This window comes from Heteronotia binoei, chromosome 1 (assembly GCF_032191835.1).
Source record: "Heteronotia binoei isolate CCM8104 ecotype False Entrance Well chromosome 1, APGP_CSIRO_Hbin_v1, whole genome shotgun sequence".
Lineage (NCBI taxonomy): Eukaryota > Metazoa > Chordata > Lepidosauria > Squamata > Gekkonidae > Heteronotia > Heteronotia binoei.
The window spans coordinates 9,346,729-9,372,574 of NC_083223.1; the positions used below are offsets into that span (position 1 = coordinate 9,346,729).

The window sequence follows — 25,846 nt, forward strand, 5'->3', positions numbered from 1 at the left end:
TTGTGGGGGAGGAAGGTAAAAGGGATTGTGACCACTCTGAGACTCAGAGCACAGGGTGGGATATAAATCCAATATCATCATCATCATCTTCTTAAAATGACATCGCCCAACATTATTCAAAACAGTTATAATTGGTCCATCGGGTGTCTGGCGCTATCTTATTGGATACGGCGCCCTTGGGTTACTTGAGCTGATGCGAAAATGTCTCTCTTGCATTTTTAAGAATTCTAAAGTCCTGCATGAGTCCAGAAGTCCTTTGGCTTGCAAATTTAAGCTATAGCTTTGCTCAGGGCTTACAGTGCTCTTAGTGCAGGGCCTACTACAAGCTCTTGGAGGATTGGCAGCGTAAGAGGGGTGTGGCCTAATATGCAAAGGAGTTCCTGCTACAAAAACAAAAAAAGCCCTGGCTTTGCTTGCAGATTTCAGACAGCACGTTCTTTTCCCCTCTTCTCCTTTCGTTTGTTTCTTGAAATATCCCCTACAGCAGTGCCTACAGCAAGAACGAGGAGCGCCGGCTGTCTTAACACCAGGCAGCCCGTTTCAATAATCCAGCTGGAACTACGCATGGAAAAGGGACTCTGATGCAGAGACGCTCAACCCATACCTCTCCCATATTCCAATGTGATGCTGAATGCAAAAAATATGATTTCTTGATGTGTCAGTAGGTTGGCGGTGCAGGCGAAAAAAAAAGGGCAAACGAGTGCCCAGGTCTACCACTACTGGCATTCGAGCTGTGAGCGAGCGATTCGGCTACGGCACAAATGCGTTTGGCTCTGGGGCTATCTTCCCGGAGCAAAGACAAAAATGTGCGAGCCGGAGGCGAAAAAACTGAGAGCTGACTCAGCTCACTCAGCTGCCGCTGTACGCTGAACCAAGACTCCCGGGGGGCCAAGAGAGAACAAAGCTTGGAATCGAGAGAGCGAGCTGAATTCTTCCCTTGATTCCCTTAGGGCTGTCGCATCAGTTGCTCGACGGAATCCTTCCCCTGAGACCAGGCGCAGTACGGAAATGCCACCGACGAAGCCGCTCCGACTTCTCCCTGACACAAGAATCCACGTGCAAATGTGCGTGTTGTAAAAGAATACAGAGGAGCGGAGCCAGGTTTTGAAGGGACCCCAGGCACAGAGGGTTCAGGGATCTCCACCTGCCCGCTACCGGAGCCCCCTCGTCAGCCCCTCCCTTTCCACCCCTGCATGACACCTCCCCCTGCCCGCACATCCTTCTCTGGCTTGCAACATTCCCACTGCCCATGCTCAGTTCTCTGCACCTCCCTCACCCTCACAGCGCTGGTCATCCTATGGTAGTATTTTTACCCCGCCCTTCACTCTAAATCGCAGAGTCTCAGAGTGGCTAACAATCTCCTTTACCTTCCTCCCCCACAACAGACACCCTGTGAGGTGGGTGCAGCTGAGAGAGCTCTCCCAGAAGCTGCCCTTTCAAGGACAACTCCTGCGAAAGCTACGGCTGACCCAAGGCCATTCCAGCAGCTGCAATTGGAGGAGTGGGGAATCAAACCCGGTTCTCCCAGGTAAGGGAGCTCTGGCTGACCCAAGGCCATTCCAGCAGGGGCAAGTGGAGGAGTGGGGAATCAAACCCGGTTCTCCAAGATAAGAATCCGCGCACTTAACCACTACACCAAACAGGCTCTAAAGACAGCTGGACTCACATTCTAGCTGTATAGTATAGTAGGGTTTGATTCCCTACTCCTCCACTTGCAGCTGCTGGAATGGCCTTGGGTCAGCCATAGCTCTCTTATCTGGGAGAACCGGGTTTGATTCCCCATTCCTCCACTTGCAGCTGCTGGAATGGCCTTGGGTCAGCCATAGCTCTCTTATCTGGGAGAACCGGGTTGGATTCCCCACTCCTCCACTTGCACCTGCTGGAATGGCCTTGGGTCAGCCAGAGCTCTCTTATCTGGGAGAACTGGGTTTGATTCCCCACTCCTCCACTTGCAGCTGCTGGAATGGCCTTGGGTCAGCCATAGCTCTTTTATCTGGGAGAACCGGGTTTGATTCCCCACTCCTCCACTTGCAGCTGCTGGAATGGCCTTGGGTCAGCCATAGCTCTTTTATCTGGGAGAACTGGGTTAGATTCCCCACTCCTCCACTTGCAGCTGCTGGAATGGCCTTGGGTCAGCCATAGCTCTTTTATCTGGGAGAACTGGGTTGGATTCTCCACTCCTCCACTTGCAGCTGCTGGAATGGCCTTGAGTCAGCCATAGCTCTCTTATCTGGGAGAACCGGGTTTGACTCCCCACTCCTCCACTTGCACCTGCTGGAATGGCCTTGGGTCAGCCAGAGCTCTCTTATCTGGGAGAACCGGGTTGGATTCCCCACTCCTCCACTTGCCCCTGCTGGAATGGCCTTGGGTTAGCCATAGCTCTGGCAGAGGTTGTCCTTGAAAGGGCAGCTGCTGTAAGAGCCCTCTCCAGCCCCACCCACCTCACAGGGTGTCTGTTGTGGGGGAGGAAGGGAAAGGAGATTGTGAGCCGCTCTGAGACTCTGTCCTTGAAAGGGCAGCTTATTTGAGAGTCCTCTCCGCCCCACCCACCTCACAGGCTGTCTGTTGTGGGGGAAGAAGGGAAAGGAGATTGTGAGCCGCTCTGAGACTCTGTCCTTGAAAGGGCAGCTTATTTGAGAGTCCTCTCAGCCCCACCCACCTCAAAGGGTGTCTGTTGTGGGGGAGGAAGGGAAAGGAGATTGTGAGCCGCTCTGAGACTCTGTCCTTGAAAGGGCAGCTTATTTGAGAGTCCTCTCAGCCCCACCCACCTCACAGGCTGTCTGTTGTGGGGGGAGGAAGGGAAAGGAGATTGTGAGCCGCTCTGAGACTCTGTCCTTGAAAAGGCAGCTTATTTGAGAGTCCTCTCCGCCCCACCCACCTCACAGGGTGTCTGTTGTGGTGGAGGAAGGGAAAGGAGATTGTGAGCCGCTCTGAGACTCTGATATTTAGAGTGAAGGGCAGTGTAAAAATCCATCACCATCTTCTTCCTCCTCCTTGGAGCCTGGGGTGATTTCAGACGCCAAATGACGTTAGCAGGCGAATGAGAACAGCAGGTGTGATAAGCAGAGGGGTAGCAGGCGTGGGAAAATCAGCATTGGTATTGAGACAGGAAACCTAAGTCCCGATTCAGTCCAGGAGGACGCATTGTCTTGAGCGTCAGTATCAGCTGCAATTCAGCAGTCTCTCAGAGTCACATATAGGAGGAGATACGGGATAAATGGATTCACGTTCTAGCTGTATCTGAAGAACTCAGCAGCGACTCACGAGAGCTCCTCTCTGGCCACAGATTTTGCTAGCCTGTAAAGTGCTAGCAAAAGTGCTTTTCCTGGTGCCTTCAAATTTCCCAAGCATCGCTGTCTTCCCCAGTGACTCACAAAAGGCAAATATTTGCCAGACGCCTTATCCCCCGTTTAGCAAGTCCTGGCGGCTGCTTAACGGGACTGTTATCGCCGTCGAGATCGCTCGAGAAACCGCTCTGCGCCGTACCTTCGTGTTCATGGCTATTATGCCGAGATCAAACATCTTTTCCTTTCCTGTTCGTCGGAGGATATCCTGGACCACGGCCTGGCAGGCGTCCATTGGAGACAAACCCTGAAAGATAAACAGTCGGGTCTCTTTCAAACAAGCCTCTCTTACCATCCGTCTGTGTTCCGGTATCGACACAAGCGTTGCTTCTCTCTCCCAGCCCACGGGGCGAACGGGGCGATCCGGCCCCATCAAGAGGAGCCCTCGATGCAAACCGGGGCCATCTGGCCCCGTGGCTCCCCCCCACTCAATTTCTTACCTCGGGGGCCCCTCCACCCAAAATTTCCTGGGCTTTATTGGAGGCTACCTTTGAAAACTATCCAGGAAAATAAAGTCCCAAATGACACAGAAATCATATCGCCCCTGTGCTGGAAGATCTACACCAGTTTGGTGTAGTGGTTAAGTGTGTGGACTCTTATCTGGGAGAACCGGGTTTGATTCCCCACTCCTCCACTTGCAGCTGCTGGAATGGCCTTGGGTCAGCCATAGCTCTGGCAGAGGTTGTCCTTGAAAGGGCAGCTGCTGTGAGAGCCCTCTCAGCCCCACCCAACTCACAGGGTGTCTGTTGTGGGGGAGGAAGGGAAAGCAGATTGTGGGCCGCTCTGAGACTCTGTCCTTGAAACGGCAGCTGCTGTAGAGCCCTCTCCAGCCCCACCTACCTCACAGGGTGTCTGTTGTGGGGGAGGAAGGGAAAGGAGATTGTGAGCCGCTCTGAGACTCTTCAGAGTGGAGGGCGGGATATAAATCCAATATCTTCTTCTTCTTCTTCCCAGGCACAGTTCAAAGTGCTGGTTGTTTTACCTTTTAAAGCCATAAATGGCTTGGGGTTGGTGTACTTGGAGAACCACCTCCGCCCATACTCTCCAGCCCATCACCTAAGACAGGGGTGGCCAACGGTAGTTCTCCAGGTGTTTTTTGCCTACAACTCCCATCAGCCCCAGCCATTGGCCATGCTGGCTGGGGCTGATGGGAGTTGTAGGCAAAAAAAAAAAAATCTGGAAAGCTACCGCTGGCCACCCCTGACCTAAAACAATCTTCACAAGTCCTGATCTCTGTGCCCCTACTTGCTGAACAGAGGTGAGCTGAGTGAGTGTGAGCTAGCTCCCAGGTTTTTTAGCCTCCGGCTCACACATTTTTGTCTTTGCTCAGGGAAAATGGCCCCAGAGCAAACTAATTTATGCAGTAGCTCACAACTTTAATGCCAGCAGCTCACAATGTAGAATTTTTGCTCACAGTTTAGAGGGAGTATTGGTAGCAAAAGACATAAGAACATAAGAGAAGCCGTGTTGGATCAGGCCCATGGCCCATCCATTCCAACACTCTGTGTCACATAAGAACATAAGAGAAGCCGTGTTGGATCAGGGCAATGGCCCATCCATTCCAACACTCTGTGTCACATAAGAACAGAAGAGAAGCCATGTTGGATCAGGCCAGTGGCCCATCCAGTCCAACACTCTGTGTCACATAAGAACAGAAGAGAAGCCATGTTGGATCAGGGCAATGGCCCATCCATTCCAACACTCTGTATCACACAGTGAAAAACGGTGTGAAAAAGTGAAAAAGCACAGTGAAAAAGCGCTGCCTTCGCACCATCCTCAACATCCACTGGAGTGACTTTGTGACCAACACTGAAGTCCTCAAGCGGGCGGAGGTTACCAGCATCGAGGCACTGCTGCTGAAGACGCAGCTGCGCTGGGCAGGGCATATTTCTAGGATGGAAAACCACTGCCTTCCCAAGATTGCCCTGTATGGCGAACTCTCCACCGGCCATCGAAATAGAGGGGCACCAAAGAAGAGGTACAAGGACTCCTTGAAGAAATCCCTTGGTACCTGTCGCATCAACCATCACCAGTGGTCTGACCTAGCCTCAGATCGCAAAGCATGGAGGCACACCATCCACCAGGCTGTCTCTTCCTTTGAGAACGCACGCATAGCTGGTCTTGAGGACAAAAGGAGATTGAGGAAGAATCGCACTGCTACAGCACCAACCCTAAATCAGACTTTTCCCTGCAGCCACTGTGGCCAGACCTGCCTGTCTCGCATTGGTCTTGTCAGCCACCAGCGAGCCTGCAGCAGACGTGGACTATTGCACCCTTCTTAAATCTTCGTTCGCGAAGCCAAGCCGAGAGAGAGATCACACAGTGGCCAAAATATACACACACGCACACACACTGTGGCTAATAGCCACTGATGGACCTCTGCTCCATATTTTTATCCAATCCCCTCTTAAAGCTGGCTATGCTTGTAGCCGCCACCACCTCCTGTGGCAGTGAATTCCACGTGTTAATCACCCTTTGGGTGAAGAAGGGCTTCCTTTTATCCGTTCTAACCCGACGGCTCAGCAATTTCATTGAATGCCCACGAGTCCTTGTATTGTGAGAAAGGAGAAAAGGACTTCTTTCTCTACTTTCTCCATCCCATGCATCATCTTGGAAACCTCTATCATGTCGCCCCACAGTCGACGTTTCTCCAAGCTAAAGAGCCCCAAGCGTTTTAACCTTTCTTCATAGGGAAAGTGTTCCAAACCTTGAATCATTCTAGTTGCCCTTTGTGACAGGGCCTTTACAGTGGTGGAACCCCACTGAACTTCACTTGCTATCTACCTTACTCGCTTCTAAGCATCAGGCAATTTTCTTTCACCCAGGCTGTTAACTACATCTTTCTACGTCTACAAAATCTGTTTTTATGGTCTCCATCTAGCCTGAGGCTTGTTTGATGATTATCCCTTTCACGTTGCAGATAACACATGATTAACATACCTGTCTCATTAGCAGGACCGCATGAAAGCAAGGACAGAAGCACATGATCTTGTCTCCCTCACCTGTCGCTGATGGAGATAAAAGACATTTGCTTAGGGGCGCTGCACGGGGTCAAGCCATGCCACAAAGCCAAGAGAAGACAAAACTGCACTTGCAGCTGTACAGAAAAGCTACTCCTCTAAAACAGCACAAGTCAGGGGAAATCGGCGGCGCCTGAAATGGGGGATTTTTTTAAAAAAGTCCACCTTCCAAAGCAGCCATTTCCTCCAAAGGCCACAATGTGAACGGGACCACAGAGGAGAGACTGAGACGCAACAAAAAGAAAAAAATCTCTCCGTGTAAAATGCAATTTTGACTTGTTGTGAATAATAAGTATCAAAATACAAAACGAATAACATCAGTACGTATCACCAAGTTGAGACCTCATAAGTTACTCAGTGCTCCTACATACCGAACAGTTTCCCAGGTCCAGTAGTGCCAAAAGAATTCCCAGCTTTCTCTAATTAGCACGCGTAATAGTGGGAACGCCATAGTAAGTGCTACCCTTATCAGCGATGCAGGCTGGACCTGGAAAACTGTACAATGCTCCTAAGAATGGTCCCTGGAAGAAGGTTTTGAGATCCAAAACGGCTTGCAAAGCGGAGCGGTTCTCCGTTGGGCCACCTACTTTTAATACTGGACTGTCTGTGATGTAGCGGCTTTCAGCCACATAAGGACAGCAGGAGCGCTGAGTAACTTCAGAGGTCTTAACTTGGCGATCTGTACTGATGATATTTGTCTTTGTGTTTTGGTATTATTCACAACACGTTAAAAATTGCATTTCACACGGGGAGTTTTTTCTTTTCTGCTGATTTCCTCCAAAGGAGCAGGATACGCGTATGAAACAAAGAGGTAATAACCGAATGACATCATCCGGAGACCAACTGTAATTCCACGAGCCTTCTGATGCCTTGAGCCTTTTGGTGGCTAGCGCCATTTTGAAATCGTACTGGAGACTTTCAGTCCCATCGGTCCATTGGGGATTCTATGCACAGCCTTTGGACGCGCCGAAAAAGAATCTTGCGGGTTTCGCAGCTTTTCGCAACTTATCGATGCATCGGAAACACTTCCGATATGTTTTCTGAGCTTTTGCCTTTGGTTGAGATTTGCGGTTGGAGCACCCCGTGCTAGAAGAGGATTCGGTGCAGGAAGAAACGAGTCGGCCTCCTGTTCGTTGGGACTCCTTGGAGGGAAGTGTGAAACTTTTGGGGAATTGCTATTGCTGTTTAGTCTTCTATTGAACATATTTGTACGATTTCGTTTCAATACATCCTTAGTTATTCGGTCACTATAACTTCGCTTGTGCTGTCTTTAGCCTACAAGTGACCTCTCCCCGCCCCCCCCCCCACCACCACTGGGGGTACTGGCAACCCTATGACAACCCAGAGCTGGGAACCAGACAATGGGTGCTTCAAGATCCTGGCCTAAGAAATCCCTCCCCTCCACACAGTTTTTCACTTAGGCGTTTTACTCAGGCTGAGGCCCCCACCTACAGCTTCCTTCCTTAAAACTCTCTCTGTGAGAAATCCTAAGCGGAGTTCCTCCTTTCTAGGGCCATTGAGGACAGTGGCCATAGAAAGCAGAAACTCTGCTACGACTTCCCTGTAAGTTAATCCTCTGAAGTTTTAAAATTTTACAGCAGGCTTGAAGTATTCGGACAGGGTGATCTTTGAACCTGAACATTTCAGGCCTCTCAGAGCCAGTTTGCTGTAGGGGTGAAGTGCGCGGACTCTTATCTGGGAGAACTGGCTTGATTCCCCGCTCCTCCACTTGCAGCTGCTGGGATGGCCTCGGGTCAGCCATGGCTCTCGCAGGAGTTGTCCTTGAAAGGGCAGCTTCTGCCAGAGCTCTCTCAGCCCCGCCCACCTCACAGGGTGTCTCTGTCGCGGCGGGAGAAAATGAAGGAGATTGTGAGCCGTTCTGAGACTCTAATTCAGAGAGAAGGGCGGGGTATAAATCTACAGTATCCTTCTTCCCTTTTAAGGACTGTATTTCTCCCATGCTTGTCAGAAGGCATTGCTGGAATTTGCGATTTCTTAAGCATTCCAGTTCTCCTTCCCGGACCTCAAGTGCATTGCCAATAAACCACATTCCAACATCCCCTTCCTTCGTCTCTCCCTCCCAAATTCATATGCACACACCTACTTTTGCCAGAAGGGCCGGGCTTATTTTGTAGCAGGAATTCCTCTGCATATTAGGCCATACACCACCAGGAGTGGCCCTAGGGTGCATAGCACCCTAGATAGACTTCCGGCCCACTGAAGCACCGTGCCCCCCCCCCGCCACCTTCCCCTTCCCTCACTATGTCTATTTCAATGCTGGGGAACCGCGGTCAAACGCCACTCTCCCCGGCTATTTAAAGGCACGCCCCGCCCCCCGCCAATCAGGAGGGGAGGAGGCAGCGGCAGTGGTGCGATTTCAGGCTTCGTACTCCTTCCTGCTGCTGCTGGCCTGCCCCGGGCACTGACAGTGAACGTGCCTTGGGAGAGGGGGTGTCTCTAGATAGCTGGGGAGAGCGCCGGGTGACCTCAGTTCCCTGGCGTTGCAACAGAAACGGTGGGGGAGGGAGGAGGAGCTGGGGAGCAGGCAAACTAGGTGCTTGCCTTGGAGGGGGGGGAGGCTGAATCAGCGGTGCCCTAAGCAACCGGCGCCCTAGGCAACCACCTAGTGGGCGAGCCGCACGCCCTGATGTAGCCAATCTTGCAAGAGCTTACATGGCTTTTCGTACAGGGCCTACTGTAAGCTCCAGGGGGATTGGCTACATCAGAGGTGTGTGGCCTAATAGGCAAAGGAGCTCCTGCTAGAATTCCACCCCGGTAGCCAATCCTGCAAGAGCTTACATGGCTCTTCGTACAGGGCCTACTGTAAGCTCCAGGGGGATTGGCTACATCAGAGGTGTGTGGCCTAATAGGCAAAGGAGCTCCTGCTAGAATTCCACCCCTGTAGCCAATCCTGCAAGAGCTTACATGGCTCTTCGTACAAGACCTACTGTAAGCTCCAGGGGGATTGGCTACATCAGAGGTGTGTGGCCTAATAGGCAAAGGAGCTCCTGCTAGAATTCCACCCCGGTAGCCAATCCTGCAAGAGCTTACATGGCTCTTCGTACAGGGCCTACTGTAAGCTCCAGGGGGATTGGCTACATCAGAGGTGTGTGGCCTAATAGGCAAAGGAGCTCCTGCTAGAATTCCACCCCTGTAGCCAATCCTGCAAGAGCTTACATGGCTCTTCGTACAGGGCCTACTGTAAGCTCCAGGGGGATTGGCTACATCAGAGGTGTGTGGCCTAATAGGCAAAGGAGCTCCTGCTAGAATTCCACCCCTGTAGCCAATCCTGCAAGAGCTTACATGGCTCTTCGTACAGGACCTACTGTAAGCTCCAGGGGGATTGGCTACATCAGAGGTGTGTGGCCTAATAGGCAAAGGAGCTCCTGCTAGAATTCCACCCCGGTAGCCAATCCTGCAAGAGCTTACATGGCTCTTCGTACAGGGCCTACTGTAAGCTCCAGGGGGATTGGCTGCATCAGAGGTGTGTGGCCTAATAGGCAAAGGAGCTCCTGCTAGAATTCCACCCCGGTAGCCAATCCTGCAAGAGCTTACATGGCTCTTCGTACAGGGCCTACTGTAAGCTCCAGGGGGATTGGCTACATCAGAGGTGTGTGGCCTAATAGGCAAAGGAGCTCCTGCTAGAATTCCACCCCGGTAGCCAATCCTGCAAGAGCTTACATGGCTCTTCGTACAGGGCCTACTGTAAGCTCCAGGGGGATTAGCTACATCAGAGGTGTGTGGCCTAATAGGCAAAGGAGCTCCTGCTACAAAAAAAGCCCTGCAGAAGGGTCACGTTAAGCAAATTCATTTCCCCTTTCAGGAGCAGGAGGTAATAGCGGGACTTTGCTTTCCGGAAGATGACCTGAATCGTTTTATGTTTTTCTCTTTATCAGTATTTAAAAGAAATCACTGTCAATCAGTCAATCAATTTACCACGATTGCAAGAGGTAACTGCATATGAAACATAAAAAGGTAAAGGCAAGGTCCCCTGTGCAAGCACCGGTCGTTTCCGACTCTGGGGTGACATTGCTTTCACATCGTTTTCAAGGCAGACTTTTTACGGGGTGGTTTGCCATTGCCTTCCCCAGTCATCTACGCTTCCCCCCCAGGAAGCTGGGGACTCCTTTGACCGACCTCGGAAGGATGGAAGGCTGAGTCAACCTCGAGCCGGCTACCTGAACCAGCTTCTGCTGGGATCGAACTCAGGTCATGAGCAGAGGGCTCCGACTGCAGTTCTGCGGCTTTACCACTCTACGCCATGGGGCTCTTATATAAAACATAAGGAACTGCAATTAAAAACACTGGGCAGGACGGAGGGATCACGGGGAAAACATCTGTCAAAGTCTTCACGGATGAAATTAATCAGTTATTGGGGCATTTCAGACTGACAGATGCATCCACATATTTCAATGCAGTAACAGACCTTTCAAGTTTTCGGATTATGACTTGAATACATACCTGCTGCGGCTCCTACCTAGGGAGTAAAAAAAAAAAATTACATCACTCTCGGAAAGAAAGCAAATTCTCCGGATGAGACATTCAGAGATTATGATTAGCCGTTGCCTGCCTCTGCAGTCTTCCTTAGATTCTGAGATGTGAACTGTACATTAATGTTTTTGGGTTTTCTTACCATATAAAATATTGTCATTTCTACATGTTGCTACATGCATGCAACTTTCTCACTCTGTCTCTCTCTCTATATATAGGGCTTTTTTTTTTTTTAAGTAGGAACACAAAGAAACGCAGTTCTGGCGAACTTGGTGTCAGAGGGTGTGGCCTAATATGCAAATGAGTTCCTGCTGGGCTTTTTCTACAAAAAAGCCACACACACACACACACACACACTTTTACTTACAAAAACAGAAACATGGTTTACACCAGGGGTGTCAAAACATGCAGCCGGGGGGCCGAATTAGACCCCTGGAGTGGTCCTATCAGGCCCGCAAGCAAATCAAGCTTGGGGGTGCTATTGGAAGTGACTTGGGGGTGCTATTGGAAGTGCTATTGGAAGGCTCAGATAGCAGCGACTGTGAAATCCGCCTTCTTTCACCTTAGGCGGACGAAACAGTTGGTTCCTTTCCTTGGCCGTGACGACCTGGCAACTGTGATTCATGCAACGGTCACCTCGAGATTGGACTACTGTAATGCCCTCTACTTGGGGCTGCCTTTGTCGCGAACCCGGAAACTTCAGCTAGTGCAGAACACGGCTGCTGGGCTGCTACTGGGGCGGCCCAAGTGGGGGCACATACAGCCAGCGCTGCAGGAACTGCACTGGCTACCAGTAGTGTACCGGATTCGTTACAAGGTGCTGGTTATTACCTTTAAAGCCCTATACGGCCGAGGACCTGTTTACCTGAGGGACCGTCTGTCCCCACACGTTCCCCAGAGTACTAAGATCTGGATCTCAACATCTCCTAGTGATCCCCGAGCTGAAAGAGGCGAGACTGTTGACCACCAGGGATCGGGCCTTTTCAGTGGCAGCCCCCTCCTGGTGGAATCAATTGCCGGAAGAGGTTAGGGCCTTGCGGGATCTCGCTCAGTTCCGCAAGGCCTGTAAGACCGCTCTCTTCTGGCAAGCCTTCAGTTGACCGTAGGAGAATTCTGGAACAACTGTCGTCCTGAGAATAGGAGCAACATCTGATTTGTTAGCACCCACTGTAGATTGTTTTAACTTGTACTGTTTAATGGTTTTATGGATTTTAGGATTGCAATCTTAGTTCACTATGATTTGATGTAAACCGTCCTGAGCCCGCCTCGGCGGGGAGGGCGGGGTGTAAATCGAATTAAACATAAACATATCTTATCCTTCAGTAATAAAACCCATGGCGTTGTGGCAAAACTGAGCACCCTGATTGGTTGGGACTGGGTGGGACTGTGGGGCATCAGCTATTGGCTCATCACACGTCTGTCACACACCACCCCCCAGCCTCACATTGGCTGCTCTCTCCTGCCTGTCGCAGGCCCAGGAATGTTGAACAAAATGCCAAAAAGCAGTCTTACCTCAGAAACAGCCACATCTCTAACTCTTCTCTGTGGCCTCAGAAAGGGTTGCAGAGTTACTGCGGCCTCACAAAAGGGCTCCTAGCACATATGAAGCTGCCTTCTACCGAATTAGACCTTCGGTCCATCAAAGTCAGTCTTGTCTACTCAGACTGGCAGTGGCTCTCCAGGGTCTCGAGCTGAGGTTTTTCACGTCTACTTGCCTGGACTCTTTTTAGTTGGAGATGCTGGGGATTGAACCTGGGACCTTCTACTTACCAAGCAGATGCTCTACCACTGAGCCACCGTCCCTCCCTAAAGTCAGTACTGTCTACTCAGACTGGCAGCAGCTCTCCAGGGTTTCAAGCTGAGGTTTTTCATGCCTACTTGCCTGGACCCTTTTTAGTTGGAGATTCCAGGGATTGAACCTGCGACCTTCTGCTTTTCAAGCAGATGCTCTACCACTGAGCCACTGTTCCTCCCCTGACCAGCAGTGGCTCTCCAGGGACTCAAGTTGAGGTTTTTCACGTCTACTTGCCTGGACTCTTTTTAGTTGGAGATGCTGGGGATTGAACCTGGGACCTTCTACTTACTAAGCAGACGCTCTACCACTGAGCCACCGTCCCTCCCTAAAGTCAGTACTGTCTACTCAGACTGGCAGCAGCTCTCCAGGGTCTCAAGCTGAGGCTTTTCATGCCTACCTGCTTGGACCCTTTTTAGTTGGAGATGCCGGGGATTGAACCTGGGACCTTCTGCTTAACAAGCAGATGCTCTACCACTGAGCAACTGTTCCTCCCCTGACCAGCAGTGGCTCTCCAGGGTCTCAAGCTGAGGTTTTTCACGCCTACTTGCCTGGACCCTTTTTAGTTGGAGATGCCGGGGATTGAACCTGAGACCTTCTACTTACTAAGCAGACGCTCTACCAATGAGCCATCGTCCCTCTCTAAAGTCAGTACTGTCTATTCAGACTGGCAGTGGCTCTCCAGGGTCTCAAGCTGAGGGTTTTCACACCTACTTGCCTGGACCCTTTTTAGTTGGAGATGCTGGGGATTGAACCTGGGACCTTCTACTTACCAAGCAGATGCTCTACCACTGAGCCACTCTCCCTCCCACCTGCAGCCTCCAAAGGCCACAGAAATAGCCTGAGAGGCCAGGCCCCACTGAGAGTGTTTCCTTAGAGGTCACGTTGGCCACCTGGGAAGTGCAGACTATTGCTAGGCAACCTTGTAAGTAAAGGGAGAGGCCTCAGGGGAATAAAACGGCATACAGTTTAATACTTAGCTAATTTAGTTTACTGCAGTCGTATATTCTTATATCTAAAGTGCACCATCCAACTATAAATTACACTTACCGTATTTTTTGCACCATAAGGTGCTCCGGATGATAGGACGCACCTTCCTCCTGGGGGGCGATCCGCTGCCTCCGCCTCCGATCCCAGCACTTCCCCCGTGCCTGCCTGCCTGGCTCCAGCGTCTTCCAGCAAGCGCTGGGATCGCTCCATGCTGCCCCCACCGCAAACCCAGCGCTTTGCGAGCGCCGGCTGTGGAGAGGGCAGCGTGCTTCCTCCGTGCCTGCCTGCCTGGGTCCAGCTCTGACGCTTACAGCAAGCGCCAGGATCGCTCCCTCTGCCCTCCGATCCCGGCGCTTGCTGTAAGCGTCAGAGCTGGACCCAGGCAGGCAGGCGCGGGGGAAGTGCCGAATCAGAGGCGGAGGCAGCGGATCGCCCCCCCCAAGGAAGATAGGTACCTTTGCTCCATAAGATGCACACACTTTCCCCCCCACTTTTTTTGGGGGGGGGAAGTGCGTCTTATGGTGTGAAAAATACGGTAATTATGCTCATACATATACAGCAAAGCAATGAAAATAACAGAGGGCTCAATACTTCTCAGCTGTGATGTTTCTAACCAACCACAGCTTTCTTCAACCAGTCTCTTCTCAAATTCAAATAACTAGAAATCTCTCAGATTTTGGCAATGGTTATTCTTAGGCAGGATATCAAGGTGCGTCAAATAGGTGACAGTCAAAAACCGTAACTCCACAAAGGCCTCCTGAGACGCGCAAGGAATATGTCTTTGTTTTCCCAAGGACGAAGCATTCCCAAAGGCTGATCCCCCATTTATTGATAGCACTGTATAGGGCTTCTTTGGTAGGAAAAGCCCAGCAGAAACTCATTTGCATATTAGGCCACACCCCTGATGTCACCATTGTAGAAATAGCCAAGAAGGGACTAATTTGCTTATTAGGCCACTCCCGCTGATGCCGAGTCAGCTGGAACTGGGTTCTTGTGCATTCTTGCTGAAAAAAGGCCCTGGTACTGTACGGTTTGGGAGAGGTCCTGGCATACCTCTTTGTCAGCAAACAGTCCACATCCGGGCAACGGAGAATCCCCCACTCGTCCTGGATATTTAAAGGGAGCCCCAGAGGTAGAAACGCCTAGGTATTTTTTTGAAAAAAGAGCTTATTAGTAACAGTTTCAGGAAAGGGGGGGTGTTTATCTGCGTTGTTCTGCAAAAGAGGAGCTAGATTCGAATGCAACAGCCCTTTTGAGAGCAATGGGAGGTTTGAGCTTTCGATGGCGAGACCTTTGGCTCTCGAAAACTTGTACTTCGAAAACCTCGGTCTCTACGGTGCTTCTGTGTGCAAATCCCACATTATTATTAGTTGATAGTTCTGCAGACTCTGAGAGAGATCTTGGGGTTGTAGTAGATAACTCAAGGAAAAGGTTGAGACAGTGTATGGGGATTATTAGGAAGGGACCTGAAAACAAATCAGCCAGTATCATAACGCCCCTGTATAAATCAATGGTGCAGCCTCGTTTGGAGTATTGTGTACAATTCTGGTCACTGCACCTCAAAAAAAAGTGCAGAAAAGGGCTAATGGAATGATTCAAGGGTTGGAACACTTCCCCTATGAAGAAAGGTTAAAACGCTTGGGCTCTTTAGCTTGGAGAAACGTCGACTGCGGGGTGACATGATAGAGGTTTACATGGGATGCATGGGATGGAGAAAGCAGAGAAGGAAGGACTTTTCTCCCTTTCTCACCATACGGAAACTCGTGGGCATTCAACAAAATTGCTGAGCTTGCCGGATTGGCCTGATCCAACACGGCTTCTCTTATGTTCTGTATCTTCAGTGCAGAAATGGCTGGCGCAGGACTCCCCAACTCAGTGCCTGTGGCCGCCATGCCACCCACCCTCCCCTCTCCTGCGCCTGCCAAGAGCCAGTTTGGTGTAGTGGTTAAGTGTGCGAACTCTTATCTGGGAGAACCGGGTTTGATTCCCCACTCCTCCACTTGCAGCTGCTGGAATGGCCTTGGGTCAGCCAGAGCTCTGGCAGAGGTTGTCCTTGAAAGGGCAGCAGCTGTGAGAGCCCTCTCCAGCCCCACCCACCTCACAGGGTGTCTGTTGTGGGGGAGGAAGGTAAAGGAGATTGTGAGCCGCTCTGAGACTCTTCGGAGTGGAGGGCAGGATATAAATCCAATATCTTCTTCTTCTTTCAGAAAGAGGGCAGGGTTTTGCCCTCTGAGTGGGTGTGCCAATAAGAAGGCATCCTGTGAAGCAGAGCTTCTGCTTCCAGCACTGGAGAACTACTGTTAGAATAAGACAAACTCCCTCCCTGGATTTCGTGGCTAGCTTCACCACCTGTGGCAGCCATTTTGCAATTGGGCCCGCTGCTTTGGGTCAGAATTCCAAAGGTACCTACAGACTCAGAAAGGCTGCGGACCCCCTGTGTTCGAGGGCAAGAGGAGGGAACTGGAGGAGCCAATCAAATGCGATCTCTTTTTTGACACACTTCCCTAGAACATAAGGGAAGCCATGTTGGATCAGGCCAATGGGCCGCCCAGTTCAGCATTCAGTGTCACACATAGTGGCCAAAAACCAGGTGCCAGCAGAGGGGTCACCAGCAGGACCAGAACTCCAAAGCCCTCCCACTGTTGCCCCCCACCCCAAGCACCAAGAATACAGAGTATCACTGCCCCAAACATAAGGGAAGCCATGTTGGATCAGGCCAATGGCCCATCCAGCCCAACGCTCTGTGTCACATAAGAACATAAGAGAAACCCTGTTGGATCAGGCCAATGGCCCATCCAGTCCAACGCTCTGTGTCACATAAGAACATAAGAGAAGCCATGTTGGATCAGGCCAATGGCCCATCCAGTCCAACACTCTGTGTCACATAAGAACATAAGAGAAGCCATGTTGGATCAGGCCCATCCAATCCAACACTCTGTGTCACGCAGTGGCCAAAAAACCCAGGTGCCATCAGGAGGTCCATCAATGGGGCTAGGACACCAGAAGCCCTCCCACTGTGCCCCTCCAAGCACCAAGAATACAGAGCATCACTGCCCTAGACATAATGGAAGCCATGTTGTATTAGGCCAATGGCTCATCCAGGCCAACACAGTGATATACAATGGCCAAGAATCAGGTGCCATCAGATGGTTCAGCAGTGGAGCGAGGACACTAGAAGCCCTCCCACTGTTGCCCCCCAAGCACTTGTATCCACCAAAACACTTTCTTCACTCAACTTCTTTTTAAAAGGGGAGAAACTCGCAAAATGACATTTTGGACAATCAATTCTGCACCAACAGTATGCTTTACTAAGAGCCAATTATTAATCGAGGCCTCATTGTAAGGGGTCCATTGCTCTAACAGCAACACTAACCCAGATGGCTGCTGCCTTCCTCCAAGTAAGCAGGTATCTGAACTCCCACCCTCCAAATGGGCAAGGAACCCCAACACAGCCAGCTAGCGGCGTCTGCAGCCGCCACAAACCAGGCACCAAGTCTGAACAGCTTTCCCGGTTCACGCTGCTGGCTTACCAACTGTTATGTTCCCGTAGACATCCAAAGCGATCAAGCCTAGTGAAAACAGAGGGGGGTAATAAAGATTTATTTCTCAGGCAACACTTGGGATATTACTCAAAATACATTCCTTCGCTGGCCATGAAAACAGAGGTGGGAAAATACAGGCTGGGCAAACAGAGACGTTCCTGTGAGTTTGCTAGAACCGGAGGCTTCTGGGACGAGCCTGCAGGAAAGCGAGTCGAGAGGGATAATTGGAGAAGAGTCCACAAATCCCTTTGGATTCCGCTCAGGAGGGGCCAGAGCCTCTGCTTGGCATGCAGAAGGTCCCAGGTTCAATCCCCGGCATCTCCTGTTAAAAGGACCAGGCAGATGGTAAAAGGACCCTGAGACCCTGGAGAGCCGGTGCCATTCTGAGTAGCAGAGGTGGAATTCTAGCAGGAGCTCCTTTGCATATTAGGCCACACCCCCTGAATGTAGCCAGTCCTCCAGCTGCTGTGAGAGCCCTCTCGGCCCCACCCATCTCACAGGGTGTCTGTTGTGGGGGAAGAAGATAAAGGAGATTGTGAGCTGCTCTGAGACTCTGATTCAGAGAGAAGGGCGGGGTATAAATCTGTAGTTCTTCTTCTAATGTTCTTGTCAGTTTGGTGTAGTGGTTAAGTGTGCAGACTCTTATCTGGGAGAACCGGGTTTGATTCCCCACTCCTCCACTTGCACCTGCTAGCATGGCCTTGGGTCAGCCATAGCTCTGGCAGAGGTTGTCCTTGAAAGGGCAGCTGCTGTGAGAGCCCTCTCCAGCCCCACCCACCTCACAGGGTGTCTGTTGTGGGGGAGGGAGGTAAAGGAGATTGTGAGCCGCTCTGAGACTCTTCGGAGTGGAGGGCGGGATATAAATCCAATATCTTCTTCTTCTTCTTCTTCTTCTTCTTGCAGCTCTCAAACATCTGACATTTACTCTATGTGGCTCTTACACTGAGCAGGCTTGGCCAGCCCTGTTCTAATTAAGACAACAAACAAAATACAGATCTAGAGTGGACGTTACCTGGTAAGCCTCGGAGCTCTGCTTACTCATCAAACTTCTGTTGTCTTCCACGGCAAAGCCTCTGTCTTTGGCAAAAGCGACGGCGCCCTCTCCAGCCAGGAAGCTGTGAGGACTCTCTTCCATGACCTTGCGAGCTACAGCGAGCGGAGTGCCGATCCTTCATTAACAGAAGAAATACGTTTCAGAACTCATTTTTGATCCACAGGGACTTTTAACCAGTCAGCGTTATTGCTGAATAAAGCGACGCAGAAACGATATGTTGAACGCTCACCTTCAAAGGATATACTGGGGAGGGGGGGACTTCACCTTTTGCCAAACTATGTTGATCCAAAAAAAATGTATGCAAATGAGGTAGTATATAAGACAAGGATATAGACAAGCTGTCGTAGATGTAAGATATATATAGAGATAAGAAGGATATAGACAAGCTGGAACGGGTCCAGAGGTGGGCAACGAAGACGGTGAGGGGTCTGGAGACCAAGTACTATGAGGAAAGGCTGAAGGAGCTGGGCATGTTTAGCCTGGAGAGGAGCAGCTGAGAGGTGATAGGATCACCATCTTCAAGGACTTGAAGGGGTCTCCTATAGAGGAGGGTGTGGAATTTTTTTCTGTGGCCCCAGAAAGTAGGACCAGAACCAATGGGTTGAAGGAGCTGGGCATGTTCAGCCTGGAGAGGAGGCGGCTGAGAGGCGATAGGAGCACCATCTTCAAGCACCTGAAGGGCTACCATATGAAGTTGCCTTCTACTGAATCAGACCCTGGGTCCATCAAAGTCAGTATTGTCTACTCAGACTGGCAGTGGCTCTCCAGAGTCTCAAGCTGTGGCTTTTCACGCCTATTTGCCTGGATCCTTTTTAGTTGGAGATACTGAGGATTGAACCTGGGACCTTCTGCTTAGTAAGCAGATGCTCTACCACTGAGCCACTGCCCCATCTTCATCACCCAACTCTGGACCCGTTTCAGCTTGTCTATATCCTTCTCAAAATGTGGTGCCCAAAACTGAACACAATACTCCAGGTGAGGTCTTACCAGAGCAGAGTAAAGCGATACCATCATATCACGTGATCTGGACACTAGACTTCTGTTGATACAGCCCAAATTGCATTTGCCTTTTTAGCCACCGCATCACACTGTTGACTCATGTTCAGCGTATGATCCACTAAGACCCCTAGATTTCAACCCGTTGGTTCTGGTCCTACCTTCTGGGGCCACAGAAAACAATTCCACCCCATCCTCTAGATGACAGCCCTTCAAGGACTTGAAGATGGTGATCCTATCACCTCTCAGCCGCCTCCTCTCCAGGCTTAACATGCCCAGCTCCTTCAACCTTTCTTCATAGGGCTTGGTCTCCAGACCCCTCACCATCTTCGTCGCCCTTTCCTGGACCCGTTCCAGCTTGTCTATCTCCTTCTTAACATGTGGTGCCCCAAACAGAACACAATACTCCAGGTGAAGCCTTACCAGAGCAGAGTAAAGCGATACCATCACATCACGTGATTGGGACACAATACTTCTGTTGATAAAGCCCAAAATTGCATTTGCCTTTTTAGCCACCGCATCACACTGTTGACTCATGTTCAGCGTATGATACACCAAGACCCCTAGATCCTTTTCGCACAGACTACTGCTAAGACAAGTCTCCCCCATTCTATAACCACAGTCAAGTAGGGAGATTTGGGGATGGAGCCTGGCGGATGACGCAGACCTTGGTGAGGTACAACAGCATACAGTTCACCCTCCAAAGCGGCCATTTTCTCCAGGGGCCTTGATCTCAGCAGTCTGGAGATGAGTTGAAATCCAGGGGGGATCCACAGGTCTCATCCGGAGGCTGATATCCTTCTCGGCTATGTCGATTTTCTAAAACGTTGCTTTCGGCAGCGGCTGCCACCACAAGGATTTCCACTGCGTAACAGAAAGCTGTGGCAACCATTTTGTGCCTGGCTCCACCTCCTGCAGCAACCATTTTGTGGCTGGGCCCCAACATGCTGTGTCAAAATTCCATAGGTGCCCAGAGGCTCAAAAAGATCGTTGTTGTTCAGTTGCACAGTCGAGTCCGACTCTTTGCGATCCCATGGACCAAGTTACGACAGGCCCTCCTGTCTTCCACCATCCTCTGAAGTCTGCTCAATTTCATGTTAGTTACATCAGTAGCACTGTCCAGCCATCTCCCCTTTTGCCGGCCCCTTCTTCTCTTGCCTTCTGTCTTTCCCAGCATCAGGGTCTTCTCCAGTGAGGGCTCCCTTCTCATTTGGTGTCCAAAGTCTTTGAGCTTTAGCTTCAGCCTCTGACCTTCCAGGGAACAGTCTGGGTCGATTTCATGTTAGTCACATCAGTAACGCTGTCCAGCCATCTCATCTTTTGCCGTCCCCTTCTTCTTCTGCCTTCTGTCCTTCCCAGCATCAGGGTCTTCTCCAGGGAGTGCTCCCTTCTCATTTGGTGGCCAAAGTCTTTGAGCTTCAGCTTCTGACCTTCCAGGGAACAGTCTGGGTTGATTTCCCTTAGGACTGACTGATTTGATCTTCTTGCAGTCCAAGGGACTCTCAAGAGTCTTCTCCAGCACCACAGCTCGAAAGCATCAAAAAAAAGATTAGGACCCCATCACATATACCAAAGCTTATAATACACTAAATATGTCAATGCTTACCCATGCAAAGCCGCTACAGCTCCAAACCGGCCAGGATGTCCTTCCATTATTGCCGCATCGCACTGGATGATGCCGTCTTTGTTTGGGTAGCCTCCCCGTCCTACTACAAAAACTCCCGTCTCTCCATCGTTTTCTATGTCTGGACACAAGTTCAGAACCGTTTCAGATCAAATTTTGTTTTGGAAAAAAGAAAAAAAAGGTCAAGGTAGTCCCCCGTGCGAGCACCAGTCGTTTCCGACTCTGGGGTGACGTCGCATCACGACGTTTACACGGCAGACTTTTTTATGGGGTGGTTTGCCCTTTCCTTCCCCGGTCATCTACGCTTTCCCTCCAGCAAGCTGGGGACTCCTTTGACTGACCTCGGAAGGACGGAAGGCTGAGTCAACCTTGAGCCGACTACCTGAACCCAGCTTCTGCAGGGATCGAACTCAGGTTGTGAGCAGAGAGCTCGGACTGCAGGACTGCAGCTTTAACGCTCTGCGCCACGGCGCTCCTTAGTGGAAATGAAGCCCGCTATAAATAAATATCCAGCATCTGAAAACCAGCATTCGGAAGCATCCAGTATACCAGGGGTGGCCAAGGGTAGCCCTCCAGCTGTTTTTTGCCTACAACCCCCATCAGCCTCAGCCTCAGCCATTGGCCATGCTGGCTGGGGCTGATGGGAGTTGTAGGCAAAAAAACATCCGGAGAGCTACCGTTGGCCAACCCTGCAGTATACAATTGAAACTACCATTTATGGTATCTACGTTATTTTAATATGTTGGCTATTTGTATTAAGGGGGGGGGGCTGTGGGACTCATGGTTATAGAGGGAGAATCTCACCCCCCCCCCACATGACGAAGCCTGGCATGGCTCCAGGCCCCACCCCTCACCTTGGAGCATCTTGCGTATGCATCAGATATTTTTTTTTTGCAACCCTGGGGGGTCCTCCAAGTTTGCAGGAGTTTGTCTGTGTGGCTCCACTCTGTAGATTTAGACAACCGTTGATGATGGAGGCCACGCATTGCTATTAGACAAGGATGGCCAAACTGCGGCCATATGGCTCTTTCGTATATCTTGCATGGTTCTCGAAGCCCCCATCGCCCCGTCGGCTGGCTTGGAGAAGGCATTTGTCTCTTTAAATGATTTCTCCAAGTCAAGTCAGCCAGCGGCCTGGAGAATGTATTTAAAGTTGCTTTCTTTCCGCCTCCCAAATCTTCCTTCCTTCCTTGCGGCTCTCAAACATCTGAGGTTTATTCTATGCGGCTCTTAAGCAAGTCTGGCCACACTGGGAGATCTGGAGGCTCCACCATGAAGCTGACTTTGACAACCATTATTAGTTAGAACATACAGCCGACTTTGTTTCTTCTAAAAGTTATTTTGTAAATTCAAGATATTATGAAATCATGATTCCTCTGTAACATCCTAATTAAGGATATGGCTAGTTATAGTTTTATAGCTATTTAAAATTAAAGCCTTTTTTGCTTCTAAGATGCACGATTCATGGAATAGCGTTACTTTATATATACTATGCAATGGCAAACCACCCCGTAAAAAGTTTGCCGTGAAAATGTCATGATGTGATGTCACCCCAGAGTCGAAAATAACTGGTGCTTGCACAGGGGGACTACCTTTACCTTTTACTATAACAGTATTTGACTTTATTTTATTGACAGTATTAATGATTTTTTTAAATATTCAGGTCGTTTATTGTATAGCGGTTACCATATATTGTATTTGTGTATATGCACATACGTCACCCCAGAGTCGGAAACGACTGGTGCTTGCATGGGGACTACCTTTATCTTTACTATATGCAAATACAATATACAGTAAACAATATACAATTTTTATATACAAATTGTATATTGGTTACTGCTTTAAAAATCCAATAAGCATTACGAATATAATACTATATTCATTTTATAGATCCAGAGGATCGATGCATGGAGATGCATACAAGGCATCAGGGATTTTTTGTAGCAGAAACTCCTTTGCATATTAGGCCACACCCCCTCAATGTAGCCAATTCTCTTGAAGCTTACACTAGGCGAGGGGTGGGCAAACCTGCTTAATGTAAGAGCCATATAGAATAAACATCTGATGTTTGAGAGCCGCAAGACATGAAGAGCAGACGTTTGAGAGCATGCAGGCGGGCAGGAAAATAGATGGGGAGGGAGAGGTGGAAAGAAAGCAAATAGAAGGGGAGGAGAGGTAGAAAGAAAGCAACTTTAACTTTAAATGCAATCTCCAAGCTGCTGACCAATGGGGTGGTGGGGGCTTCAAGAACCACATGTGGCTCCTGAGCCACGGTTTGGCCACCCTAAGAGCCCTGTAAGCTACTGGCAGGGGTGGAATTCTAACAGGAGCTCCTTTGAATATTAGGCCACACCCCCTGATGTAGCCAGTCCCCCAAGAGGTTACAAAAAAGAGCCTTGCAAGCTCTTGGAGGATTGGCTACTTCAGGGGTGTGTGGCCTAATATGCAAAGCAGCTCCTGCTACAAAAAAAATCCCTGATGCCTTGTATGCATCTCCATGCATCGATCCTCTGGATCTATAAAACGAATATAGTATTATATTTGTAATGCTTATTGGATTTTTAAAGCAGTAACCAATATACAATTTGTATATAAAAAATGTATATTCTTTACTGTATATTGCATTTGCATATGGTAAAAAAACCCTGCTCTTTATTGCATCTATTTCTCAGCATCTGACGAAGAGACCTGCGTTTCTCGAAAGTTTACAACATAAATAAATTCGTTAGTCTTCAAGGTGCTACTGGACTCTTCGCTATTGATGACATTGCATATATCGCGTCATTCTCTACCTGCCATGGCCTCCTGGAGGCAGTCGGTCGCCAACCCCCCCTGGAGCAGCCCCTGCCTCATTCTCTCCACAGCCGGGAGGGAGAAGGCCCAAGTGCCCGCAGCCGCTGCCATGGCAACCCAGGCCTCCCACCCGGAAGCCCGAAGGGAGAGAGAGCGGAAACAGAAGGCGGTGCCTGGGAGGAAACCGGCAAAGTCCGGGCGCTGATTGGGAGCCGAGCCTGCCAATCACGGCGGCGAGGGAAGGCCCGGGGAAACCGGCCAACTCCGGGCGCCGATTGGCTGGCAGAGCGCCTGCCAATCATGGTGACGGAGCGAAGACGGCCGTTGGGGGAGGAGGCGGGGCTTAGCTCGGGCGGCCGTTGCTCTTCTCCCGACTTCCCTTCCGGGGCGTTCCCCTCCCTCTGTTTCCGGCCCCTCCCCTCTCCTCAGTCCCCGCATTCATTCCTGTCAGTCGGGGAGTGGTGCGGCTGAGATGGACACGCTGGGCAGGAAGGTGGTCGTCTGCGACAACGGCACCGGGGTGAGGCGGGGGCAGGGGCCGAGGGGGAGGGGCCTGGAGGGGGAGGGGCCTGGCAGGGGCGGGGCCTGTGGGCGGGTGGGGTTGCCAACCCCCAGGTGCGGGCTGGAATCCCCCGGTTTGGAGCCCCACCCCGTTTCAGGGTCATCAGAAAGCGTGGGGAGGGGAGGGGAGGGAAGTGTCTGCTGGCCACTGCATGGTTCCCTATGGAGGCCAGTTCCCATAGATTATAATGAAGGGTTCGAGGTGGGTGTCTGGGGCCCTGGGGGGCTGCTTTTTGAGGCAGAGGCACCACATTTTGAGCGTAGCTTCCGGGGCCTCTCCTCAAAACGCTCTCCAAGTTTCAAAAGGATTGGACCAGGGGGTCCAGTTCTGTGAGCCCCCAAAGAAGGTGCCCCTATCCTTCATTATTTCCAATGGAAAGTAGGCATTGAAAAGGTGTGCGGTCCCTTTGAATGGGACAGCCGGAACTCCCGTTGGAGTTCAATGATGCTTGTCACAACCTTGTTCCTGGCTCCACCCCCAATGCCTCCTGGCTCCACCCCCAAAGTCTCCTGGCTTCACCCCCAAAGTCTCCTGGCTCCACCCCCAATGCCTCCTGGCTCCACCCTCAATGTCTCCTGGCTCCACCCTCAATGTCTCCTGGCTCCATCCTCAATGTCTCCTGGCTCCATCCTCAATGTCTCCTGGCTCCACCCCCAAAGTCTCTTGGCTCCACCCCCAAAGTCTACTGGCTCCACCCTCAATGTCTCCTGGCTCCACCCTCAATGTCTCCTGGCTCCACCCCCAAAGTCTCCTGGCTCCACCCTCAATGTCTTCTGGCTCCACCCCAATGTCTCCTGGCTCCACCCTCAATGTCTCCTGGCTCCACCCCCAAAGTCTCCTGGCTCCACCCTCAATGTCTCCTGGCTCCACCCCCCAAAATCCCCAGATATTTCTTGAAACCCTATGGATGGGGGGAAACCCTTGCTGAGGGGAATGAAGGGTGGAGGGTGAAGGGGTCTGGTGGATGGGGCAGAAAGGATGGTGCCGGGACCTGGAAGAAGACTGCAGATTTATACCCCACTCTTCTCTCTGACTCAGAGCAGCTCACAATCTTTATCTTCTCCCCCCCCCCCCCACAACAGACACCCTGTGAGGTGGGTGGGGTTGAGAGGGCTCTCCCAGAAGCTGCCCTTTCAAGGACAAATCCAGGTAGGCAGTTGGGTTGGTCTGAACCAGTTGAACAAAGCAGGAGTCAAGTTGAACCTTTAAGACCAGCCAAGTTTTATTTAGAATGTAAGCTTTCGTGTGCCCTCTAAGCACACTTCATCAGACGTCTGATGAAGTGTGCTTAGAGGGCGCACGGAAGCTTACGTTCTAAATAAAACTTGGTTGGTCTTAAAGGTTCAACTTGACTCCTGCTTTGTTCAGCTTTCAAGGACAACTCCTGCCAGAGCTATGGCTGACCCAAGGCCATTCCAGCAGCTGCAAGTGGAGGAGGGGGGAATCAAGCCCAGTTCTCCCAGATAAGAGTCTGTGCACTTAATCACTACACCAGACTCTCTGGAGTGTGTGTGTGTGTGGGGGGGGGGGGGCTGCTTCCCCCCATAGTGAGGGGAAAGGAAGACCTGAGCTTGGTGCCTCTCTTTGCCTTCCCCCTTTTCCATGACCCCCCCTTAAAAGTTCAGAGCAGCTCACTCA

The 25,846-nt window shown here is 50.8% G+C and overlaps 2 protein-coding genes and 1 non-coding gene across 3 annotated transcripts in view; 1 reads left to right on the plus strand and 2 right to left on the minus strand.

Moving 5' to 3' along the window:
* Window positions 1-921: 921 nt before the first annotated feature.
* On the minus strand, window positions 922-23,767 carry LOC132585599 (N(4)-(Beta-N-acetylglucosaminyl)-L-asparaginase-like). Its single transcript, XM_060257473.1, has 9 exons — window positions 23,646-23,767; window positions 20,836-20,974; window positions 18,161-18,348; window positions 17,168-17,206; window positions 14,691-14,779; window positions 10,826-10,841; window positions 6,285-6,352; window positions 3,487-3,591; window positions 922-1,039 (listed from the first exon to the last, which is right to left on the minus strand). The coding sequence occupies exons 1-9, from the start codon at window positions 23,755-23,757 to the stop codon at window positions 947-949; spliced, it is 849 nt and encodes a 282-aa protein (XP_060113456.1). The 5' UTR covers window positions 23,758-23,767; the 3' UTR covers window positions 922-946.
* Window positions 12,754-12,828, minus strand: TRNAF-GAA (transfer RNA phenylalanine (anticodon GAA)). The gene has a single exon. It is a non-coding gene; the product is annotated as a tRNA-Phe (tRNA).
* A 293-nt stretch (window positions 23,768-24,060) lies between the features above and the next one.
* The window catches only part of ACTR2 (actin related protein 2), a 64,865-nt gene continuing 63,079 nt past the window's right edge, over window positions 24,061-25,846 (plus strand). Inside the window, exon 1 of the mRNA XM_060230718.1 lies at window positions 24,061-24,166. Within this exon, the coding sequence (XP_060086701.1) occupies window positions 24,119-24,166 (48 nt within the window). The 5' untranslated portion in view covers window positions 24,061-24,118. The remainder of the gene's footprint in view (window positions 24,167-25,846) is intronic.